General features: G+C 44.2%; 4 protein-coding genes across 10 annotated transcripts; 2 read left to right on the forward strand and 2 right to left on the reverse strand.

Annotated features, from left to right (window-relative positions):
* Nucleotides 1-552: 552 nt before the first annotated feature.
* On the reverse strand, nt 553-9,973 carry SHPK (sedoheptulokinase). Its single transcript, XM_063340427.1, has 7 exons — nt 9,428-9,973; nt 8,028-8,169; nt 5,021-5,204; nt 4,175-4,327; nt 2,886-3,061; nt 2,571-2,771; nt 553-1,685 (listed from the first exon to the last, which is right to left on the reverse strand). The coding sequence occupies exons 1-7, from the start codon at nt 9,587-9,589 to the stop codon at nt 1,291-1,293; spliced, it is 1,413 nt and encodes a 470-aa protein (XP_063196497.1). The 5' UTR covers nt 9,590-9,973; the 3' UTR covers nt 553-1,290.
* CTNS (cystinosin, lysosomal cystine transporter) lies at nt 9,931-17,932 on the forward strand. 4 transcript variants are annotated; one of them, XM_063340436.1, is made up of 11 exons: nt 9,931-10,181; nt 10,620-10,693; nt 11,787-11,865; nt 12,401-12,485; nt 12,578-12,681; nt 13,664-13,795; nt 14,543-14,642; nt 14,731-14,850; nt 15,894-16,064; nt 16,271-16,388; nt 16,766-17,932. In XM_063340436.1, exons 2-11 carry the CDS (start codon nt 10,630-10,632, stop codon nt 16,894-16,896), a joined length of 1,104 nt encoding a protein of 367 aa, XP_063196506.1. In that variant the 5' UTR covers nt 9,931-10,181; nt 10,620-10,629; the 3' UTR covers nt 16,897-17,932. The 4 variants fall into 4 exon arrangements, with proteins under 4 accessions (XP_063196506.1, XP_063196505.1, XP_063196504.1 ...); XM_063340435.1 differs by having other exon boundaries at nt 10,015-10,153; XM_063340434.1 differs by having other exon boundaries at nt 10,016-10,148.
* A 116-nt stretch (nt 17,933-18,048) lies between these two features.
* Nucleotides 18,049-21,673, reverse strand: TAX1BP3 (Tax1 binding protein 3). Its single transcript, XM_063340441.1, has 4 exons — nt 21,558-21,673; nt 20,289-20,408; nt 19,876-19,953; nt 18,049-19,647 (listed from the first exon to the last, which is right to left on the reverse strand). The coding sequence occupies exons 1-4, from the start codon at nt 21,594-21,596 to the stop codon at nt 19,510-19,512; spliced, it is 375 nt and encodes a 124-aa protein (XP_063196511.1). The 5' UTR covers nt 21,597-21,673; the 3' UTR covers nt 18,049-19,509.
* A 27-nt stretch (nt 21,674-21,700) lies between these two features.
* EMC6 (ER membrane protein complex subunit 6) lies at nt 21,701-22,752 on the forward strand. 4 transcript variants are annotated; one of them, XM_063340442.1, is made up of 3 exons: nt 21,701-21,791; nt 21,888-21,954; nt 22,181-22,752. In XM_063340442.1, exon 3 carries the CDS (start codon nt 22,223-22,225, stop codon nt 22,553-22,555), a length of 333 nt encoding a protein of 110 aa, XP_063196512.1. In that variant the 5' UTR covers nt 21,701-21,791; nt 21,888-21,954; nt 22,181-22,222; the 3' UTR covers nt 22,556-22,752. The 4 variants fall into 4 exon arrangements, with proteins under 4 accessions (XP_063196512.1, XP_063196515.1, XP_063196513.1 ...); XM_063340443.1 differs by having other exon boundaries at nt 21,710-21,770; XM_063340445.1 differs by lacking the exon at nt 21,888-21,954 and having other exon boundaries at nt 21,709-21,770.
* The last annotated feature ends 392 nt before the right edge of the window (nt 22,753-23,144 follow it).

Here is a 23,144-nt window from a genome sequence, read left to right on the forward strand (position 1 = left end):
ATTTCAGTTGAAATACAGGCTTCTAAGTAATGAAATTGTATCTAGATAACATTAAACTATCTTACTTGCTTCCCAATCTCATTTGAGCGAAAAAGGTGCACTTCCATTTTGTTTTAGACAGATAAAGTATAAATGTTTTCACCTTAAAATAAAGAGTAGGACAAGAAATAAATTTTAAAAGCATAACACAGGGGACAAAAACTTGGAAATTTTAAGAGAATTCACATGAACAATACTTAACATTAAAAACAGATTAAATTCTAGCCTAGCAGATGCCATATTAAAACTTAATTTGACACAATACATGAAGGGCAGAATCAGAAACACCTTTGGTTCAAATACACTAAAATAGCTATGCACTGTATTACAAGAACAAATTATTTTGTGGACTATCTCTCAAAATGCTAATTGTGTTTCAGCTTAAAAGTGAAATCAAAGCTGAAATAAATGAGAACTGGGCTTTTGTAACTCTGAGTTTGCCAGCTCCTCCAGTTTATCACAAATTCTGACCATTTCAGAGGTTCTGATCCACTCTACCACCCAAAACCCAAATGTAAAATAATCATGTATGCCAAATAAGGAAAATAGTCACCTCCCACCCTATAAATTTATTTTCCACTTGGATATAAGCACTGCATTCCAGACATCTCCAAACATGGTATTGGCTTAGCAATGACTTTGATCTTAGTCCATGGCACCTGACCTTGGTAGCCACAGAAAAATTTCTCCGTGTTTTATTTTGATTGTTTTGTTGACGTTCAAGCCAAGGTTGTACTCCGTCTTTTACAGAGACAGCATGCAACATGTGAAAACTGGCATTCATTCTGTGCGAGAGCCACCGAACTCCCCAAACAAGGTTGACATCCTGGTCTGCTGCCTATATGTATGTATATTGTGAGACAGCTTAAGGACAAGAAGCCTCTAATGCAAGCATCAGACTAAGTTACAGACAGCTACTCATCTCTCCTAGTCCTTCCTAGCAGGAAAATGAGCCTCGCATGAAGTATCATTTTATGCAGAAAGTTAATGGATCTTTCCTAGTCACTCAGTCAAATTTAATGTGATAATTACTTCTCATTTCACAAATGGAAAAGACAGAGCAATGAAATGTGTACACCCAGAAGCAGAATTGGACATTAAATGCAAGCTTTTATTTTCCACTGTAATGAGTGAGATGGCATGTTGAATACAAGTCCAGAAAAAGTGAAGGAGGTGAAAGGAAAAAATGTACAGCCAGAAAAAAAAAAAGAAAAAAAGGAGCTCCATCTCAGGCCATTCCAAACAATGACTTTATTTTCTGTGGAACATCACCATGGCAGCCCCCACAGCAGCATCAACATCCTTCCCATAAACCACAGGGAATGGAAAAATCCTTTCCACTTCCTGCCTCAGCACCTCATTCCTGGCAAGGGCACTCCCGCTCCCCAGAATCCTCCTCACTCCCGTCTCCATCAGGCGCTGCACAGGTAACATGGAACAGAGATTTTCAACGATGCCACGGCACAGAGCTCTGGTTACGTGACCCAGGGAGAGGTCAGAGACAGCAATATTGCTCACTGACGCCAACTGCTCGGGAATGTGTCTCTCTCCAAATATGGTTGGGTGGACTGAGAGTTTGCTGTCGTTTTGGGCCAAGGCTGCTTTGATTATCTTTGTATAGATGGCAGACTCCTGAACCTGAAGTCCTGCGGATGGGAAATACCATGTTACTAATCTGAAGGGGTCTGGTGTATCTTACGCGTGGAGACTTAAAATGGAAGCTCATCCACCTGTTCAGCAAAATATTCTATCTTTTTTCCTGTCCCAAAGGGAATTGCTTTTCCAGGATTATGAAACATAGTTCTCCCATCCAATTGTATCTAGTATCTGTGATACTAGAAATCTTTTTCTGGTTACAGAAACCACCTTTTCTGACAATACTGCTATTCCTCTTTGCTTATACTGTGCTAAGTTACACCAACCAGCATCTTTAAAGGCACTAATGGCATGGCAGACTTCAGCTTCAGTGGTTGGACTGTGTGTGAATACAGACTTCACCTCAAGTACTCACTGAAAGAACAATTTCAGAGCTTACTTCTGGATTGCAAAACCCAAGAGATCATTAAAAAAACCTGTGAAGACCATGTTTAAAGCACTTAGAAGATATTACATGAGTTTGAGTCTTAAAATCCATTAGAGTGCTGCAAAATATGCAGCAAAAGGCAACTGATCTAATCAAGGGACTCTTTTGGACTGCAGTCATACAAAATTAGAGGCTATCCTCAAATTTGCTGACCTTTCCTTTTGAAAAACAACTTGCAAAAAAATAATTCTCTTGTGTTCTTGAAACAAAAGAAAACCCAAAACCTAGAGGCAATGTGAACGTGGAGTCCAAGCATGACTGTCTCAGCATGTTCATAGGCTTCTGCAGGAAATTCCAGAGATCTAGGAAGCGTGACCCAAGAGCTACATCCTTGTTCTTTATACGGCATGACAAAACAGGTCTAGACTTGTTCCTTTGCCTTTACTTCCTTTCACCTTGATGATCCAACCTCAATTTTAAGCTTTTAACTATCCTTGAAATATCTTACCTAGCTCTTCTGTCCACCGTGCCACCATGTCCACAAATGTTGCTAGCACATTGCCTCCATTAAGTGATGCTGCCACTGCCAAGTAGTCACCATTGAAGTAGGGAAAATAAGTAACAGCTGAGGAAGGATCTGGTGTCTCTGGAGGCTGGAAACCCGGGGGCATTGAGATAGTCAGCTGAGCAGAGGTACTGATATTAAGAACTAGAATACAAAAGAAAAAAAATTAAAAAAGAAAAACAAAAAAATCAGGGTTTTTCTAGGCGACCCTGAGGGAGGACAATGAGAAAACCAAAAAAGATACCAAAATGATCATACCTGCATCAGTCCTCTCAGTCAGACAGGAATAAACAGAGCACTGGAAATCTCCCAGAGCAACTCCTACTATTGCTCCTTTGGGTATGCCATGCCATGCACAGATTGTCCTGCCTGCAGTACTGCCAGGGTCTCCCACCTCTGGAAGCAAGTGAACAGGAAAGCCGGATTTTTTCAATCTGCAATTAGAGCAATATTATTGCAGGAAAGCAGTATGAGAGTGTGCAGCATGACTACAAAGACCCTGTGAAGTCACAGATGAACCTGGCCATACATTCATGGCTGATGGATTTATGGATGCTTTCACCTATTTAGAAAGCTTTGTCTTGGACAGGGGCAGCATTCCAGTTCAACAGGGTGGGTAAACTAGAATATTCTAGAAGAATAAATAGCTTTCCCTTACACGCAATCTGATTACCCAAGATTATACAGCAGTACATGTTCAGCAAGTTTAACCTACTGATATCATATCGACAAGCAGTTCCAGGGTAAAGGGACAAAAACCAGCAAAAAAATGCAACTTCTAAGTGTCAAAAAACTTTAAGCTGTCATGCAGTTAGTGGTTCAAACCAAATCACAAAGAGCTAAGTCCAACAAACTCCTTACACAATCAAACTGCAAGATACATGACATTCCTACAGCAACAACACAGATTAGTAAAAGTTCCATAGGCTAAATGCAAGTTTCTGACACTCTTTCATACCTTCACAAGCAGATCTTTTCACCTTGGAGTCCTGGCCTAACCTAAGCCCTGAAATATGTAAGGCCTTAGCACTCAGTCCTGAAAGAGCAAATCATTAAAATAAATAAGTAAATAAATAAACAAACTGATTCCCTATAAGATTTCCTGTAGCCTAATAACTCTTACATATTATCACAAGTAAGGCTTAGTAGTTATGAAGGAGCTCAGCTGAAACAACTTGAGAGTAATAACTGTCTTTTACCATCACAGAGGTAACACTTTGGCTACAGCACGCACTTGTCCATCCCATCTCACCACAGAAAGCGAGAGAACAGTTTGGTATACGAGGCCTCAGTGATGAGTCTCTCAGCTCTGCTGTCTTAGGTATTTCTAAAAATACTGTGCCAGATTGTATATAATTTAAACATATATACCTTACAAACTAGAGTGAACTCTCAATAGCTCTTCAGTACAGGCCACACCACAACACATTAGGAGTAACTTTCTATCACTTTTTATCCGTAGCAAATTCATACTTGGAGCCCAAGAGGTGTTCACACTGCCTGACACAAGCAATGCACAAAACCCACTGAATGACCTTAGCACTTACATGTCAGTGTTCCAGCTTTTGTTCCTGGAATTAAAATATCCCCAGCTGGCAGCATTCTGGACGGACATGAGAGGCTTCTTCAGGTCACACAACATGGCAACCACATAGTCATGGATAGTGCCAGCTGCATCATAAGACTTCAGAAAATCTGGACTTTTAAACAAAACATATTAAAAACAAAAAGAGTAAATCGAGAGCTGATAAGTTTTTCCCCATTTATTGAACCTGAACTCATTGCAGAAGACGACATCAGCTCTTTGACAAACATAGCACACTGCAAGTGAAACTGAAGAGCAAATCTTGTTGATGCCAAATCATAAGTGAAAAATTATACGCTCTGCAAACATGCCACAACAAAGCAGACAATTCGTAACACTTCATAAGGATCTCAGTGTCTAAGGAAGGAAGGAACTGAAATTAATTTAGGGACTATTTGTTTTAGCATCTGGCAGCAAGCAGATGCTTATACTTTTCAAAATCTGCACTAGACAAATATAGCGTTCAAACTGCATTAGCAGAGCTCCTCTGAGTGACAGGATAGACTAAACTTATTCTATGATACTTTAAGACTTCTGTTACTATATGGTCAAAAGCCTTTCTTTTTATTAAAGTATTTTTATGAGATCAGAGACACTTGTGTGCTCAGTTGCATACAGCTTATATTGAATACTGCCATTTTAAATATTCTTTGACTACTTAATTAATATTAGGATTACAGATGAACACAGCCCCTCAGCCTGTAGTGGTATTCACATGTTACAGGAATACAAATTGTCACATAAACTCAAGATGAGAAACTACCAGTGAAACAGCCTGATACAGACACCCTTTTGAGAAACAATATACCTCTTCTTTAAATACCAGTAGACTGTGGCACATCCAAATCCTGTAGCCAAGCTTATATGTGACTGTGGCAAAGGAAGAGAAGAGAGGAAGGTGGGACTGCAGCGGCCGTCTTGCCAAGTAATCAGATGACTGACCTCCTCCGGCTCAAAGGCAGGGCCTGTACCACACTCTGTCCACTTGCAACCTGAAACACACAGTATCTGAGAAGTCCAGTGATTCCCTGTAGTGTAGTCTGCCTGGCATTCTTCATTTCTGGACACTCTTGATAATTTGTCAAATATATTGGAAAAAGAGCAGAAACAGAGCCGGTAGCGATTGTAATCGAATTAATTAGTCATATTTTTCTGCTCCAGATAACGTCATAGTGCCAGTCATCCTTTGCTAAAACAGAGAATGGTATCCAATGCCTTCCTTCTCTGTAAGCGCTCCTAGTGCCTAGAGGAACAAGCAACTCGCACCTTGAGATATTAATGATACAACTTAAATAACAGGTGACCCACAAAAAAAAAAAAAAAAAAATCACAGTAGTTCTATGGGAGGTAATAAGCTGATATGACAGCTCTCACATATAAACTTTAACTAGGATCTACCACATCATGACCTAGAGCATGCTGTATTAGTAATGAACTGCCCATGATGGATAGCACATAGTTTATTCACCTTTTGAGCCAAAGCAACAAGAAACTTGGATCTGCATGTGTCAAGCAAGGGACTGCAAAGGACTAAAGAGTATCCCTCCCCCGTGCTACACAACAAAGCTTCACCAAAGGTAAAATAGGGTTTAACTCAGTTTTCAGTTTAACCAGTCGAGCACGTTCCTTTTGAACACAGAACACTCTATCTTTGATGACACCTTCACATTCTTTCAGCTGAAAGTGAAGGCCTCAGCTAAATTACAGCAGCTTCTTAGAGCTGCAGGGAGCCCTCTCAGCAATGTCTGCTATTGCTCCAGTCCAGTACGCTGCTTCCTGCCCTGACACGCTGCCCACAAGCAGTCCTGCAAAGGCAGCACACGGCCCTGTCGGAGCAGCAGACTAAGCAGGGGCTGAGCTCAAGCACTGGCACGTGATGTTTGCTAGCACGCTCCACGGCACAGCTTCGGCCTCTGGCAGCTATTGCTCGGCTAGGCAACGCCTGGCCACGACACGGGGATGCACACTGTCTCCAGCTGGCTCTGTAACTGAGGCAACCTTTTGGTTTTTGGCTGGGGATAGGAGCAGAGTTTCATGCTGTGCTGTGCCACTTGTCCTACAGGTCAGAGAAGAGACCCAGCTGCCCAACTGACCAGCACAAATATGGATAAAAGAATCTTTCTTGCACTGGATACAGGGATTTGAAGTTGCACTCGCACCATAAAAAGCAGCCGTGAAAGCTAGGAAGTACTATGTGAAACATGCAAAGTAAATACATACTTTCTTGTTCCCTTAATTCCCTGTTCTATCAAGTCTGTTTGAGCTGAATTTCCAATTGGTTTGCTTTTCTAGTTTTAAATGGATTCTAAGAAATATTATTAACCATAAATCTAACCCTAAAGGATGCTATTAAAAATGTAATTTGTGTCCCAAAGTGCACAGATTCACTTAGTCTACTCAAAACAAATGAGAGCAAACACACTCTTTCACTTGATAGAAATGAAACAAAAGTGGCATGTGGCTTTACGAAATAAAATATTAACCAATATGACATAAGAATCTATGTCTACCGTGAACTCATGAGGCTTTGTTATGCAGCCCTTGGGACATCTGCAAAGCAAGCAACAGCTCCTTCAGTCCATCAGCCTTTGGATTTCTTTCTTTCTAATCATTTTAGTATTTAATGTAAAATTACAGACAGTTATGAATAGCATAGTGTCTCTTAAAGCAATTAAGATCCTGACAACTTTTGACAGGCAGTGACCATCACTTTTGGGAAATCTGTTCTGTGGTTTACAATAAATCTTTGCCTAATCTGCATAACCCCTATTATTATAAGGCTTGTATAATTGCTCAGATGTGCACATCATAAGGTAAAGACGACATGGAACCATATTCTGAAATCTGAGCCTCGGACTTCAGCAGATTTACAGGAAGTTAGCCAAGAAGATAATCCATCCCTATCTCACTGAGCTGGCAACCCAAGGTCTGAATTTTTCAAATATCCTCACTGTCACAAAGATTATTTGAGTGTTTGTACAACCAAGCCCCATGTGACTACCTCACTGTGGTTGATTTTGTTTCTGAGGTCTTGGCCCTTTAGTCTACAAGCAGATGAGTATTCAGAATCATGACCATAATTCTTTTTCAGCTCCTAACGGAAGCATAAGCAGCAAGATGAATGCAACATAACAGTCTATGGCTGGAAAAAAAAAAGCCTTGAGATTTTTTTGGAGAGGGAAAAAAACCACAAAGACTGAAAACATCATTTACTGAACTTCAATTTTTCTCCTGTACTTTCAAACAGCGTTTCAAAATAGCATACTGATATTCACTGTTAGATAACTACTGCTATGCGCATTTTCACATAAAGATCAAGCATAGTTTATTTTTCAAGGCATACACAGAACTGCTAATACTGCTACTGTAGAATCATTAGAAGGTATCTAGATACAGGGCAAGAGCTAGTTAAGTGTTCTATGAGGTGAATACTAGCCCCCCTCCCAAAAAAAAAAAAAAAGTCATTCACATGGTGTAGTAGTTCTTTCAACTGTCAGCAGATAGCATGTGATGGACAAACAATTAACAAGCCACAATATGTTATTCCTCCTTCATACTAATAACTGTGCTGTCTCTGCAGGGATCTCGTAAGACTAAATCCTTTGACTAATCTGTGTAAACAACACGGTTAAATATAGTCAGCAGCTGAAATTCCTGTAAATAAAGCAAAATTCCCACAGAAAATCTTCTGTTAATTCTGTTTTACAGAAGACCAAAGGGAACATGCAGCAGCCTCCTACAGATCACTTCAGTGTTAAAAATTTATTTTCTGCATCATAATACTCTGAACAGGCATGCCAAAGAATTGATATTACCTTTATCTTTTTTCCAAAATACAATCCCGTGCATTTGTCCTGAAATGCCAATGTGACTGACTCTCTGAAGCTGCTGCTGAGGTAGAGCAGCAAGGCATTCATTCAATGCTCTTATTATTCTTCGGACATTCTGCTCCATTCCCTGCAATCATAAAGCATTATTCTGAGCATGAAACCATTAGGATTCACTCAGTTTATTTATTAAACAAGGCTTCTCTAGTCAGAAGTGAAGAACAGAATTCATTTAGCTTAATAGCATGTATTAAAATAACATCCAGTACTAAATAGAAAAAAAAATGCAAAAAACCCACAAAACCACCAAAACTAAAAACCAGTACTATCATGTTGAGAATAAGATAACAGCCTCTTAAACTGAAGGCCAAATAATTCTTAATTTCCTAAGTTACCATACTTAAATATACCTTTTTAAAAAAATAATCCATTAACGCTCACTACATGCTTTCATTAGTTCACCTTATATATTGCTCTTCTTTTTCCTGACAAAAGAGGACTATCTGCACATTCTGACTGGCATGCAGTCTCCCTTAGACCTTCCTAAAGCCCCTCTGTATCTACTCACTGTTGATTTTAATGATGCTGATACCTCATTTCTGGATATTCTGTTCCTAGAACTACCCAGCAAACTGATCTGCTCAGCAAATTGACCAAACTGTGCCACAAGAGAACCTGTATTCCAGCTTTCACCCTTGAAGATTCAGAATACTTTGTGACAGATCAGTATGAAGTTTACAAGCACAAGTATTCAAATGTAGTCTACATGTAGACGCGAACTGTTCTGTGCATACATACTTTTGGCTGCATAAACATGACTGTAGGGAGGAGGGCTGGCCTGTTTGGTATCTTTGCTCAGAAATTAGCGCCCGGACTCACTACAATACTAGGCCAGAGGAATGCTGATACATATTTTTTTATTATTCTGATTCATCCTTTCTTAGTCTGACCAACACAATGAATGTAAAGATCTTTAACAGGAGTACATGTTCCTGGTTATTTCCACAGGGAATTTCCAGTGATGATTCCATTGCACATTAAAGTGCAAAATACCCTTCCAGTTGGCAAGTGGCTGCTGTTTCCTGACTGGAAGTGTCAAAAACAAGGTGATGGTTCATGAGAGAAGAGTTTTAGATCGTCTTATGCAACTTTCCAAAAGCTGTGTCTTCCTTAAAACAAACAGCTTTACTTGAGTTTCTTGAACCGTAAACTGAGGACATTTTAATTGTACTTTCCAGAACACATCCAGAAACACACAGCAATCATCTCCATCATTCTAGGCACGAAAACAACCCAGGAGCTCCACATAATGTAGCAACAGAACCTGGCCGCGACAAAGCACGGCCGGTATCCTCAAATTGCCAGCAGTGCTATCTGCCACCCCTTACCTGTGGTCCAGCTTCCAGGCTACTGGTGTGCGCCTGCGTCTCCCTGGAGCAGCTCTCTGCCACCACCTGCCCTTGCCCTGCCCCTACTAGCAGGGCTGCCTTAACCGATGTCGTGCCCAGGTCTATGCCCAGCACGCAGGCAGGAGTAGGCCTGCCCGCCATGTTCACAGGGAGAAGGGGGCACTTTTACCTTCCCCACCACACACGAGTCTCTCTATGTGGTGGCTGGACCCACTCCCACCATGCTGAGCCCCACACTGCTCCTTACTGCCTCTGAGGGGGCACCTGACCCAAGAGCCTAAGGTGCTGAGGGCACAAGCCTGTGGGCTCCCACCCCAGCAGCGCGCGGGGACAAGCCCGGGAAAGCGGCCTGGACTTTGCCCTCTGGCTGAAGATGTCTCCCCTCAGCAGTGCCTGGCCACTATCCCTCCATCTTGAGTGTGACAAACCTTCCCTTCCCCCAGCCCTGCGCGGCTTTAAACGAAACTTCAACAAACAACCAAAAGCGAGGAGCCCTCCCTCCGCTCGCGGCTCTCCCTCCTCACAGACCGGCCGGCACCGGCCCAGCGCCCAACCCGCTCTGCCGCACCCAAGATGGCACCCGAGGGCGGCCGCACCGCGACGGGCGCTGGGCGGGGAGGCGGGAGGCGGCCGCCTCACGTGAGAAGCTGAAAAGGGAAGAGCCGGGGCTGTGCGGGACGGAGCGGCGGCGCTGGAAAGAGTTAGGTGGCTTCTCCTCGGCACTGCGTCCTCGGTATTAGCGTGTCCTAAAGGGTGGGATGGCCCCGCTCCGCCGGGCCGCCTGAGGGGAGGGCGGCGGGGACTACAACTCCCAGCGTGCACCGCAGCGCGCTGCCGGGGGCGGGGGGGGGGGGGGCTGGTGGAGGCGCGGAGGCTGCTGAGATTTGTAGTCCCGGGGGAGTGGGGGGGGATATACCTCAGGAGTGGTAGCTCTGTGCGGCGGGAACGGGATCAGTTATGAGGTAAAGATGTCCCCGGGCGAGTCTGGGCAGACAGAGGGACCGAAAGATGCTCCCTCGGGGATGCTGAGGGTCCCTTAGCCGGGCCGGGCTGGGGGTCATGGTGCTGGGGAGGGAGACATTTGTAGGGAGCTGCCCGCTGAGGAGATGGGCTGGTGTCCCCTGAAAACTTGTGGGTCCTGAGCAAAGGCTTCTCCCTACTTTTCCTGTAGTTCTTCCACCATGAGGATGCCATACCTGCTCCCCACTCTGCTGTACCTCTCGCTTGTGCTGCTGGGGCCTGGTGGTGAGTGTTTGGCCATCCCGGCTTGGGCCCAGAGGGCCCCCCAGGCAGGGTCCAGGTCTGAACTGGTAAGAGGTGGAAGAGGGCTGCTCCGCAATATCCATGTTGCGACTCTCTGGGGGGACCTGTGCCGTGGTTCCCCTTGGCTCTTCTTTCACATGTTACCGTTGGTTTTGCGTGCTCATCTGCAGGTGGTGCTACACTGAGGCACTGACATGATGGAGCATTCGCCTTGTGCTCCAAACTCAATCTCTGCAGAAGCAGGTTAAATACTGTCTATGGTGCAGTCAGTGATGAACTGGGGAGCTCTCCTGCACTTAAATAACTTCTTAAGAACATTGTGTAATATGTGGCAACAAGAGAAAAAAAAGTGTGCAGGGCAACCTGTTTGTCTCTCCATTTCTGGTCGTATTTTTACATAGTTCTTTCTACTTTCTCTTGTGCCCTTTAAGCATACAGTGAATAGAATAGACTTGGATTCCAAATGTCAAAATTGTTGGCGCGTGACCAGCTTATGGTTTTGATATCAGTTGTGTTGGCACTTGGGAGTCTTGGCCTCCCTTAAAGCATGATGTGGTACAACATAGCTGGATTGTTGTAAAGTGTACCCCTGAGCACTATAGTAAGGTCCTTGTGATTCCTGAAGTGCTAAGATGGTAAATGTACGTTCTCTTGAATATCTGGGTTCCCGGTTTGAATTTATGACCCAAGAAGCAATTTTGAACTAAATTTTGGGCATTTATGACTCCTAAGTTACTAGGATCATGTCAAGAAAAAGTGTGGGTTTGAAGTATCCCAGAGCCTTCTCTCAGCATGAACTTTTGTTGCACTTCAAACATTTAAATTGCTTCCTTGTAACATGCTCAAGTGACAGTTATTTACTTCTCCTTTTAAGTTGTTTGGTCGCCTTGAAATAAGCTGTACTCCCTTTGCTGTTTATCACGTGTATTAATTTAATTAATCTGACACTGGAGGTTCCAATGGGCAAAATGCCTATATCGCAAAAGAAAGTAGGTGGCTCTTCTGAAGCAGCTATTAATCATTCATAGTAATTGAGATTTGTGTGGGGTTTTTTGGTTGTTTTTTTTCCTCCCAGGTGGAGTCATTGTACTGTCTGTCCCTGAAGTGGTTTCATTAGAAAGTGGAAGTTCAGCAAACGTCACTATCTCGCTGAGGTAAAATCATGATTGCATCTTTACTTTCTCTTTGGAACGAGGGACAAGCAAGTGGGTAGGACTTGGCTATGTACTTAAGATTTTCCTGCAGACTCTGTTAACTGTTCATACAGAGCAAATCTCATTGATGTTACTGGACACTTGTAGACTATTACATCGCTAAGTACCAGTATGGACCAAGATAGTGCAGCACCCTCACAAACAGCCTTGTATGGTTGGCTTCTGACAATATCTCATGCCATTTGTATGGGAAGTTGAGCAGGAAAAAATGTTTTATACTGTCTGGCCTATATTAGCTTACTGAACTGTCGTCCATGAGTGAACATACAGTTCCTCCATTTCTAAAAACTGATGCTTAAGAGAAACTTCCATTTCCTGGAGTGATCACCAAGAAAAACTTTACTAAGCAAACAGAACTCACTATTTCTAGCAAAGAAGTGCAGCTACTCTAGAGTGGGGGCTGGTGCACTTTAGTCTCATTATTTAATACAGTGAACTCAGGCACCGGTCTAACTTGCTTGTTCTGCATTCACAGGGCTCCATTAAATGAGACACTGGTGATAACTCTTAATATTACACACTCATCAAAACGCAGCACTATTGTTGAACTGCCTGATGAAGTAAGTGACAGAACAGACTTCTGACCTTATGCAAAAGCCTGCTGCTAGTATGGTGCAACTCTCGTCTTTCTTCCCTCCGCTTTGCCTTGCAGGTACAATTGCCTGCAGGTCACACTAAAGCAGACTTCCAAGTGAAAGCAGATGATGTTGGACAAGTAACAGTTTATCTTTATACCATTAATTCCAACTTAACTGGGTGAGAAACTGGTTTTAGTTATCCTTACTATCCTACAGCTTCCTAAACTTTGGGGTAACTATTCTCTTCTTATAGTTAAATAGTTAATGGGACATGGTTGGTGTGTTGTTGGGAAGATGTGGTGACCCTCCAGCAATCCCCAGGGTATTCAGATAAATACAGGGTATGGACATAGAGCGATAGTCTTGGTATTTTAGATTTCATTACTAGATGACTGTAAGGTCTGATGGCTCCTTAGTCTAGTTTTAATAACCCCTCACAAAAGTATCAAAACTACATGTCAGATTTTCTGATCCAGGGAGCGTTTGGTTGTAAGTGTCCAGTGGGATACTATTTTTATTGTGCAGAACTTGTTTTGGAGGGCCAATAGCCTGATGCGCCTGTGTGCTCGTGTCGCTACAATGAGATATAGGTGCTTTGCTTTCTAGTTAGGGGAGCCCTCTTTTCACAGCTGCCAGTCCTCCCTAATAGCAAAACAGTTGAGCAAGATAGAGAAAGCTGGATTGTATTTGCTTGTTGCCCAGATTCTACTGAGCAACAGGATACTCCTGTTTTACTTCCTTGTTTCTCTTCTGCTTTTAAGACTCAAAGCAAATGCAGAGGTAAGCCCACGAAATGCTCAACAGGACAGGCGTGATCATGAGGGTTTGCTGGCAGACCGTGAAAAGTGAAACTGCTCTTGCATAACAAACATTGTGCTGAGAGAGTGGAAGCCATAGTCACAAGAGGACCTTTTTGAAGATTTCTATGGTAAAAGAATGGAAAGGAAAGGGTAGGTTGAGGGTAGGAGTGGGAAATGTCTTAAACATAACAAGGACACTAAAGAAAAGGGGAGTAACTCATCTTGAAACCAACTCTGAATCTTTATTGTCTTGTCTCAACACCTGAACTCTCTTTTTTCTCTCAAAGCAGAACAAGGCAAAATCTGCTGGAAAAAGTGTGAACAGACAAATTAACTAATTCTGTTTGCATTAACCATCAGACCTAGGATTCAATTTCACGTGATTCATAGCATCATAGTGAGATACGCTGATGAGGTGATTGGCTGGATCTACTTCCTCGCCTGGTCTGTCTCCTTTTATCCTCAACTCTTTGAGAACTGGCGACGGAAAAGGTAAAGAGACTTAAGATGTGTTTGCAAGTCACTTAACCACTTCTGCAAATCATATGCCTAGCTTCAGTTACATCTGTCTTGGTTATGGTGAATTATGCATGGAAAGACTGGGGGGGAAAAAAGCAAGGCAAAGACAGGGCCTGAATAAATGCAGCCCCCGTGAGCTTTTATGCATGCAGGTCAGAGGAAACTTAAGTGTATCCTATTGACACCTAATCCTATGGTTTGGTATCCAATACTAATTTGTGCTAGAGGAGACCTCCCCATTCCCTTTGGTGCCATATTATAAACAATCTGGCTGATGACCACCTTCCAAGATTACTTACCTGGTAAGCTGTTTATCAGACAGCTCCTTGCAATATTGTCGTTAGGCCAGCTTCCTTTAAGCTAAGCGGCTGTAAGTAGAAACATAAGTATATATGAAAACTAAAGTATTTGTTTTGACAAAGATGCACTACTGCTGCTTCTGTGGATTCAGGCTGGAATGGTTTTATCAGACTAGCTGAGCTTGTGGGGCAGGGACGCAACCTTGTCAGTGAGAGCTGTTGTGAGTACCGGTGCATGGCATATGAGGGATACTTCACCTTGCTTCCTGATGAACTCACAGCACCATGTTGTCACAATGCCAGCAGCTTTGGCTTACATCAAAAAATTGCCTATAAATCAGTACATTCTAGGGTCAAGTTGTCTCTGGAACTACCTGTAATGCTCTGATATTTCTCCTATTTTTTTTTCTCCCTTCTGTAGTGTTGTTGGACTAAGTTTTGACTTTATAGCACTAAACCTTACTGGCTTTATAGCATACAGTGTGTTTAATGTTGGACTCTTCTGGATTCCCTTGATTAAGGTAAGCATGATTATCTCTTAATATTTGCCAGGGAGTGGATATCTACAGAAGGTAGCATTTGGCTGGTTTTGATTTCTCTTACATTTAGGAGGAATTCTTAGTCAGTTATCCCAGTGGGGTGAACCCTGTGGCTATCAATGATGTTTTCTTCAGTCTCCACGCGGTAGCTCTAACTCTCCTCACCGTAATTCAGTGCTGCATCTACGAGGTAAGTCTCGATGCTGGGCTGACCTGTCAGCTCAGGCAGAGCTCCCTCTGCCGGGCACCTCACCACTCCTTTTGGGCTCCAAAGTCCTCTTCATGGCACTTCCACTGGCCTTTCTAGAAGTCAGGCTTCACAGTGCAGCTGCCTGTATCTTTCCTGAGCTTGTAGCAGCTCCAGTAGGCTTGGCTATTTCAGCCTCACGGATGTCCTGAGCTTACAAGTAAACTGCTTAGGGAGTCAAAATAACTAAGGCAAACAGCCAAGTTCATAAAGTTCCTAAACAGATCTCTAGACAGCACATAGCTTACAGCTCTGCACAGTACAAATACTAGTATGAGCTTTGCTGTTTCCTCACTACTTTGAGGATTCCTCAAGGATTCCCTGCAATCAAAACTTCCAGCTTTATTCAGCCTCTTCTAAAACAGCTGCAAAGGCCCTTTTGTAATTCTCACCACCTTTTCAGGTGAGACCGATTGTTATAATCAGGCAGTTCTTTATGTAATTCCCGTTGTAAAAGCCTCTGATCTGAACAGCCAATTTTCTCTAGATGGTAGCTGTTTCTCTCTTGGCGGGGTGGGGTGGGGTGGGGGGGCTTCCTTTGGTGATGCTGAACTTAAAGCTGGAACAGCCCATTTGTCACCACTGCCAGGTGCAATAGTCTTCTAGTGAAGAATTAGAAGGCAACCATGAATCTTTTACCATTATGGCATTAGCAGCCTTTTGCATATACGGGAACTCTTGATATCATCAGACTGAACTTGGATTTGTTACAAATGTGACACTGATAATAGGCATTGTATTCAAGAACACTGCTACAATATTGTTTCCTGCTTGTTCATGGAAAATAGTGTTTCAAATGATTGATGCTGATATCGCACATCAGCTGGTTGCTGTAGCACTTGTTTAATCTTAAAACTCCCTTGTGGTATGAGCCTAACTGGTACAACAACAGGTTTGGACTGTAACCTTGCATAGTCCTGAGCACATGCTGTATCTTCCAGTGTGTCACCTAGATGGGTCTGAGTGTATCTGCATTTCCATTCCAGAGAGCCGGTCAGAAAGTATCCAAAGTTGTAGTTGGACTACTGGCACTTGCGTGGATCTTCACATTTACAACACTGTTTCTTGCTGCAGCTGAGGAAATGACATGGCTACAGTTCTTATTCTGCTTCTCTTACATTAAGTTAGCAGTCACACTGATAAAATATTTTCCACAGGTAAATCTGAACTTTTCTGCTTTTATACTATATTCCTGTCACCCTAACCTGTAGTGTACGCTCTTGAAAGTCTGACTAGACTAAACCAGCCATAATCATTTATGAAGTCTTTGAGTGGCAAAAACAGTATAGTTATACAGAAGGCTTCTTAAATCTGAATCACATAAATGTTTGTACATGACATGACAAACTTTTTACACTCTCAGGCATACATGAATTTCCGTCGGAAGAGTACTGAGGGATGGAGTATTGGAAATGTGTTACTAGACTTCACTGGTGGAAGCTTCAGCCTTCTCCAGATGTTTTTGCAGTCGTACAACAATGGTAAGGCTGGAATTGAGGTAGTGCAGCCTTTCGTAATGGGGTGGGAGAATCCTGCTACAAAGCAGATATGAACCGGTAGGTTACCTTGGGAGAATGACACTTGTGCTATAGTATGGGTAGCTGTTCTTAAACTAAGAATAAAGAATCTGCTCATAGTCCTTCAAGACAGAAAATGAAGTAACTGTTCCTGTAGCTTCTTAAGAATAGCTATTAATTAGCTTTGCATAAGATGTCCATTAGAGTCAGACTTCAGGTGTGTCTAAGCAGTCCAGGTAATAACCATGACCTTCTCTAATACGTATGGCATGACCTTGTAGTCTTAAGACAAGACTACACTTGAGGAGTTAGTCTTAACTCTCTAATCTTGTGTTTGACAGATCAGTGGAAGTTAATCTTTGGAGATCCAACCAAGTTTGGCCTGGGTGTCTTCTCCATCATCTTTGATATTGTTTTTATGGTCCAGCACTACTGCCTTTATAGGAGACAAGGCTATGAACCTTGTGAATAACATCACTTGTGAAGACAAAAACTTTAAATTGAACTTCCCCTATCCTGGCTGAGGGCTTTCAAGATGCCTACTGCAGTTACCAGAAATACTGATTACAATCTCTGTTTATATTTTGATCCTCTCTGGTATGGAACACAAGCTGTTGCCTTATCAAATCCTGATTGCCAGGTGCCTTAAAGGACAGCAGGCTCTCTAGCCCCCACTTGCAAATGGAAGACTCACGCCCACTGAAGCTGCAAAGACAGCTTAGTGTGAGCTGGCCAAGCAACATGGGCCTTTCTTTCCATTAACACCAGGAAAGAGAAAGACTAGAGTGGTGTCTTTCTGATTGGAAGTGAAGCACAAAGAGTAGAGTTCTGGCTTCCAAAAATCCAAGATTATGTTTAAGCAACCACTTAATGTAATGACTGAGGAGAGACTGTGGATCAAAGTGCTGCTGCTGGCTCATCACAGACAGATCACAGTGGAACACCACTCAGGTTGGCTGTTAACAGCTGTAGTGGTACATGAAAGAATAACGAGGTTGGTAGCAAATACAGGAACCTGAATTCTTTCTTACAAAAAAAAAAAAATACTGAGAAGAAATAGAAACTCTATTCTTATTTCACTGAAAGCTCTTTCAAAGGTGCAAGACAAGTGCTCAGACTTATCTGAATACTTACAGTGCACTAACTTCACTTTGCTCGGTTCTACTGACATGCCTTGGTTACTAAACTGTGGATGGTAAAGATTAAAGATTTATCAGATTTTTAAGTGGATCATGTTAACAGCCTGATGATTACAGTTTAAGCATACGGTTTTGTTCCTGGGCTACCTGTGGTGTGTTCTAGGAAGAGATCAATGTCTTGAGTTACTTGAAAATAAGCATTATACCCTTTAAAAGAAACAGAAGGGAATTCATACATTTGTACTTGAACAGTACATGTATGCTCAAAAGCAACCTAAGGAAAAGTAGAACCCCTTCTCCCCCTGCTACAGAGCCGGTGAGGTTTGACAGCTCACTAACACTGCACATACCCACCACTGAAACCAGAACTCACTAACCACTAAACATTGCATCGATGTAGCCCACAATCCAGTTCAAACCAGAAAAGAGGTATCAGCTGGAGGCATTCGAGTGAGGTGGCATTCTTAAATGTAAGGAGGAACAGCTCAGGAAATCCAACTTTGTTTTATTGTGTGTAAAATCAAGTGAAATAGCAGTACAAATAGCAGTGTATCTTTATAGTAACAAAAATAACTTCAACTTGAAAGCCTTAAAATTTACCACTGAATTCTTAAGTTACAAAAGTCAAAAGCAGTATTGTAGTAATTCCGTAGATATAAAAATGGTAAATAGGCATCCACTGGTGCGTACAGAACAGTCTGAGATGCATTAATCACAACATACGTACATGGCACAGCAGTAACGTACTGAATAAGTTAGTCTGCCACCTCCTCATGTTCTATTTACAACAGCTTACCTGAAGACTGTTTAAGGAAAGTATAGATATGTATAAATCAACTGAAGGGGATTAAGAACTCCAGGTTTTTTGGATAATTGTAAAGCTAGCTGGTTAACAAGCCACTAGGATGCTAGATAATTAACTTAGTGTTGCAGCAAGAATCTTAAGTCCCATGGCATGTTGATTTAAACAACGTAGTATCTTACCAGAAGTTTATATTTGGTCAAGAGGCACTTTTGGAAATTACTGGCATATTCATCCATCCAATAAATTGGTGATTTAAGCAAAGTCTTCTAGAAGACAGACCAAAATCCACCCCTCCCATTTCAAGTCTGATAGAAGTGGAATGAAGAACTGAAGACTCTACAGATACGAGCAGCTCTTTTGGTAAGTTCAGCAACAGTGTTTTCTTTCCTGCTCCACATTCCTTTCATTTAAATATGATTCACTTGATGTTAGAAATTACTTGGGAACAAGGAGAATTAAGGTCTTACTCTGATAGTGAAATTTAACTGCAGTGTCTATGAACTCTGCAGGTATTGATCTACTTAGTTGTTAATTGGTTGTTTCTTATTTTGCCTCTTGTCTGAAGAGACTGCTTTGCACAGGGAATCTTTGCAGTAAACCGTAATGCCCCAAACCCTTCAGCATACTCTGTGTAGCTAGCGCACAACGTGGGATTAGTACAGTGCTCCTCCCCACAGCAGCAAGCAACTCTTATTTCTGGTACTTTAATTTGACAGCATGGGAGGACAGACAGTTCTCTTCTAAAAGGTTAAGCACAGCAAAGCCTCTTATCTTCCATAGCAGAAACAACATTTCCTCTTAAAATGGGAAGCTTTTGTGCTACAAAAGAATCCTGTCAAAGTTAAGGCTTTGCCAGTTGCTTCCTTAGATAACTAGGATTTGTCCTGTCCTCCTGAAAGCTGTGACTATAATAAAGTCTTACCATGTACCTGCAGGGAAGACTTTAGAGAAGCCCTCTGCTGAGGGGACTAGAGTTTTACTACTGCCAGTTACACCACGGAAAGGAAAGAAAAAAAAAAAGTGTTTACCACAGTTAGGAACATGCACTCCTTCCAGACAACCTGCTCAGGTCTAGCATTTGCTTCCTTACTTGATATCAGTTTATGTATCCCCCCCAGCCCTTCTCCAACTTGATGATTGATTAGGACATCATGGACTGTTGCACAGCCTTCTGCAGAGATTGCCTGGTCACCAGCAGCCGCACCACTTCTTCGTTCCTTTTTGTCAGCCTCTTCCTAGCTTGGTCATGGGTCACCATTGTCATATCCCAGCCATTCACCTAGGGGAAAAAAACATAAAATGAGGCAAATGCACGGACTCACAGCTGTCCTGTAACAGTTCTGTCAGAACTAGGTAGTAGATATGCTTATGACGCAGCTCATGTTTTGTTTATAAGCCCCCCAAGCTGTCCTGGAAAGTACCCAGAAGACAGTATTTTCCCCAGCAGAACCTTCTCTGTAGTGTACACCTAGTACTGTGTTAGTAATTGTCTTATATTGGTGTTTACCTGCATGATCTTATCTCCAATCTGAAGTCCTGCAACTTCTGCTGGGCCTCCTTCTGTCACCCTTGTTACATAGATACCCTGGGGAGAAAAGTTAAGTCTTCATTTACTAAATAAGGGAGCATTAAATACACATGGGCTATCCTACTGACAGAGCAAAAATAACTTGTAGTATACTACAGGATTCTAGTTAAAGACAGGTTTATGCATGTTAGAAAATAGAAAAGGGGGAGAGCTAACTTAAAGCAAGCTTAGTAACATGGTACTAATGGTAATAGTGAACAGTAACATGGACACTGAGTAACTTTGGTAGCCAACTCTGTGAGAGGACAGAATGCAGACGGGAGTGAGCGGAGCTTGCTGGGCGGGCTCAGCTTTTTGCAGGGACTCGCTATAGAAAACAAAGGGCGTCTGACCTTGTCGGTCTTGTCTTCAGAGAAAGGATTCTGAGCAGGATCCTGATCAATGCCACCTCCAATGCTGAATCCCAGAATCAGATTGTCACCTTGCCGAAGCTTATGTATTTCAATTCTTTGCTGAAAAGAGAAAAAGATAAAATAGCTGAGTATTGGTATCGTTGGAAGAAGTCCCAAGTGCGTCCCAGTTAGATTGTCTCTCAGGGAAGCTTTAAGTCTGCTGGAGGAGGCTGCATCCCAGCCTGGGCAGAGCAAGAGCCATCTATCACCCCTGCGCAGATTGCAGGTAGAGCTCTACACCCCACGGCAGCACACAGCTATCATGTGGTGCTGGCTGTTGGTGACACACAGCCGTGGTGTTAACAATCGGCTGTGACCTGATCCAGCCCTGCCACAAGACCGCAGGACAGGAAACCATCTGTGAGCTCACCCATGGTACAGCCAAGCTCCTTAATTACTCAGTGCTTTACCACTGCCTAGAGATACAAGGAGAAACCAGGGAAAACAGAGCAGGTCTCTTTAAACATGAGTCATGTCTTGATAAGGAGCAGTCACTCCGAACAACTCATCTTGCTCTGCATCCACATGCCTGGGTTCCTGCCTAGCCCTGTCAGGGGAAAGAACAGCCTATTATTAGGCCAGTTCTTTAAGATAAGTTATCAACGCACTCTTGTAATCCAGAGGCAGGTTCCTTACTGTCTGATGAGCACAGATGTCTAATGAGCTTTACGCATTATCTAAGTACGGTACAAATGCCACTCTTGAGCCAAGACAAATAGGCACAGCCTTAACCGAGGCAGCAATCGCTGAAAACGTCCTTCAGCCTCACCTGGTGTTAGGTGTCCCTGCTCATCGAGGGGCCTGGGCTGGATGGCCTTTAGAGGTCCCTCACACCCCAAACCATTCTGTGATTCGTCTCGAACACCCTGTCAGACCCTGAGTTCCCCCACGCCGCCGGACAGCCCGCCCGCGGCCGGGTCAACGCTCCCACTGCCCGAAACACGGCTAAATTCAGTGCTATAACCAGCGGCACAAACGGCCGCGACCCCTGCGTGCGCTCTCTGTTGATCAAAGCAATTAAAAGCCCTACTAAGCAGGTACTTAACCCGCCCGTGTCCCTCGGCTGCGCCTGTTCCTTCAGACCGGCGGAGCCTCCCCCCGGCTGCAGGCCGAGCCCGCCGCAGGCACTGACAGCCCCCGTGACAGAGCCCCTCCGCCCGCCGACAGCCTGCGGCGGCCCCAGCCCAGCCGTCCCCGTCCCCGTCTCACCACCACGGCGGTAACCGGCTGTCCCGGCACGTACGCCATGGCCCCGCCGCCGCCGCCGCCCGAACAAAAGCCCCTCGTCCGGACCCGCCCACCCGCCGCCGCCAGCCAATCGGGAGCCGCCCCGCCCGTAGCGGATGAGCGTGCGCCGGAAGTCAGGTCGCTCTCCCGGCGGCCCCTGCGCCAAGATGCCTGACAGGAGCTTCCGGCGGGGTGGTGAGAGGCTCTGGGGTGGCGGTAGGTTGGGCCCGGTGGGGCGGCGCGGCGGGCCCGGCTGTGGCGGGCGGCCGGCCGGCGGTGACGGGCGGGGTGTGGTGTGGTGTCCCTTGGCAGGGTGTGAGGCGTGACGGTCGGGCCCGGCAGAGGGTCCCGCGGAGCAGCGCGCCGCCGTGGATGAGAGGTAGGGGCCGGGGCAAGGCGGGAGGGCCCCGCGGTGCTGGGAGGGGCCTCCACGCCGCCGCCGAGGGCCGTTGAGCTCCTGCCGCGCTCCGGAAGGGCACACCTGAGGGCGGCCTGAGGCCGGCGGGTCGGTGCGGCGGGCCCGGTTCCCCGCGGGAGGCGCCGCCTCGGCCGCGCCGGGCCAGTCCGCCCGCCGGCCCGTATAGCCTGTGTCTCCTTTACCTCAGTCTCGTTGGGAGAGAGGAGGTCCCCGAACCCGGCTGGGAGCCATGGCCGCGGTGGTGGCCAAGCGCGAGGGGCCGCAGTTCATCAGCGAAGCGGCGGTGCGGGGGAACGCCGCCATCCTGGACTATTGCCGGACGTCGGTCTCGGCCCTGTCGGGCGCCACGGCGGGGATCCTCGGCCTGACCGGCCTGCACGGCTTCATCTTCTACTTCCTGGCTTCCGTCCTCCTCTCCGTGCTCTTGGTGTTAAAAGCCGGACGGCGATGGAATAAGTACTTTAAATCCCGAAGGCCGCTTTTCACGGGGGGGCTTATAGGAGGGCTCTTCACATATGTCCTGTTCTGGACTTTCCTGTACGGCATGGTTCATGTCTACTAAACCAACTAGGAGCCACGTTAGCTGCTGTGGTTTTTAATGAAGCGGGAGGACTGTTGCCAAAAGTCATCTACACAACTAGGCCAGCTTACCTTTTAAACCGTTGTTCATCGCTTGTATTGTTAATACTGTCAGTAAATTATGTCCAAGTACAAATGAATCAGTAGTACTGTTCTAATTAAACTGAATGTGAAACACCACTTGGATGCTTTCGATGAATATTTGTCTGGTGGTTAAGGAATAACTTCTGTGCCTAATTGCAGGCACAACGGTGGGTTTTGGTTAATGTAGTTACTTGTATCCTTTGCGTTTTGGATAAGACGCACCACTTACAGTCCCTTCTAGATTTGCTGCCTGTCCTTACGCACAAATACTGATGAAAGCAGCACTTTTAAAAAAATAATCCACTGACACAAGGATATACTGCACAGTAGCATGTAATTAAGTGTATGTAAAGGTTTGGTACAGAAATGTAATTGAGTTGCTAGTGCAAACATTACTTCCACGATTGCTATATATACACGCTATCAATAAACAGCATTGTCACGGGTACTTGTCACTGGCATACACAGAGTAATAAATAATTGTATTT

Source organism: Chroicocephalus ridibundus, chromosome 7 (assembly GCF_963924245.1).
Source record: "Chroicocephalus ridibundus chromosome 7, bChrRid1.1, whole genome shotgun sequence".
NCBI lineage: Eukaryota > Metazoa > Chordata > Aves > Charadriiformes > Laridae > Chroicocephalus > Chroicocephalus ridibundus.

Bases quoted from the DNA above. Each gene is read 5' to 3' on its own strand.
- SHPK (XM_063340427.1), bottom strand. From the start codon at position 9,589: ATGGCGGGCAGGCCTACTCCTGCCTGCGTGCTGGGCATAGACCTGGGC. The intron at 3,062-4,174 runs GTAAGTGCTAAG...CTCTAATTGCAG, and splicing joins AAAAGCTGGAACACTGACAT to ATTGAAAAAATCCGGCTTTC. The intron at 1,686-2,570 runs GTAAGATATTTC...TCCCATCCGCAG, and splicing joins ACGGTGGACAGAAGAGCTAG to GACTTCAGGTTCAGGAGTCT.
- CTNS (XM_063340433.1), top strand. The intron at 12,486-12,577 runs GTAAGTGACAGA...TTTGCCTTGCAG, and splicing joins TTGTTGAACTGCCTGATGAA to GTACAATTGCCTGCAGGTCA. The intron at 16,065-16,270 runs GTAAATCTGAAC...TTACACTCTCAG, and splicing joins TGATAAAATATTTTCCACAG to GCATACATGAATTTCCGTCG.
- TAX1BP3 (XM_063340441.1), bottom strand. From the start codon at position 21,596: ATGGCGTACGTGCCGGGACAGCCGGTTACCGCCGTGGTG. The intron at 19,954-20,288 runs GTCAGACGCCCT...TTTTCTCCCCAG, and splicing joins CTGAAGACAAGACCGACAAG to GGTATCTATGTAACAAGGGT. The intron at 19,648-19,875 runs GTAAACACCAAT...TTTTTCCCCTAG, and splicing joins TTGGAGATAAGATCATGCAG to GTGAATGGCTGGGATATGAC.
- EMC6 (XM_063340442.1), top strand. From the start codon at position 22,223: ATGGCCGCGGTGGTGGCCAAGCGCGAGGGGCCGCAGTTCATCAGCGAA.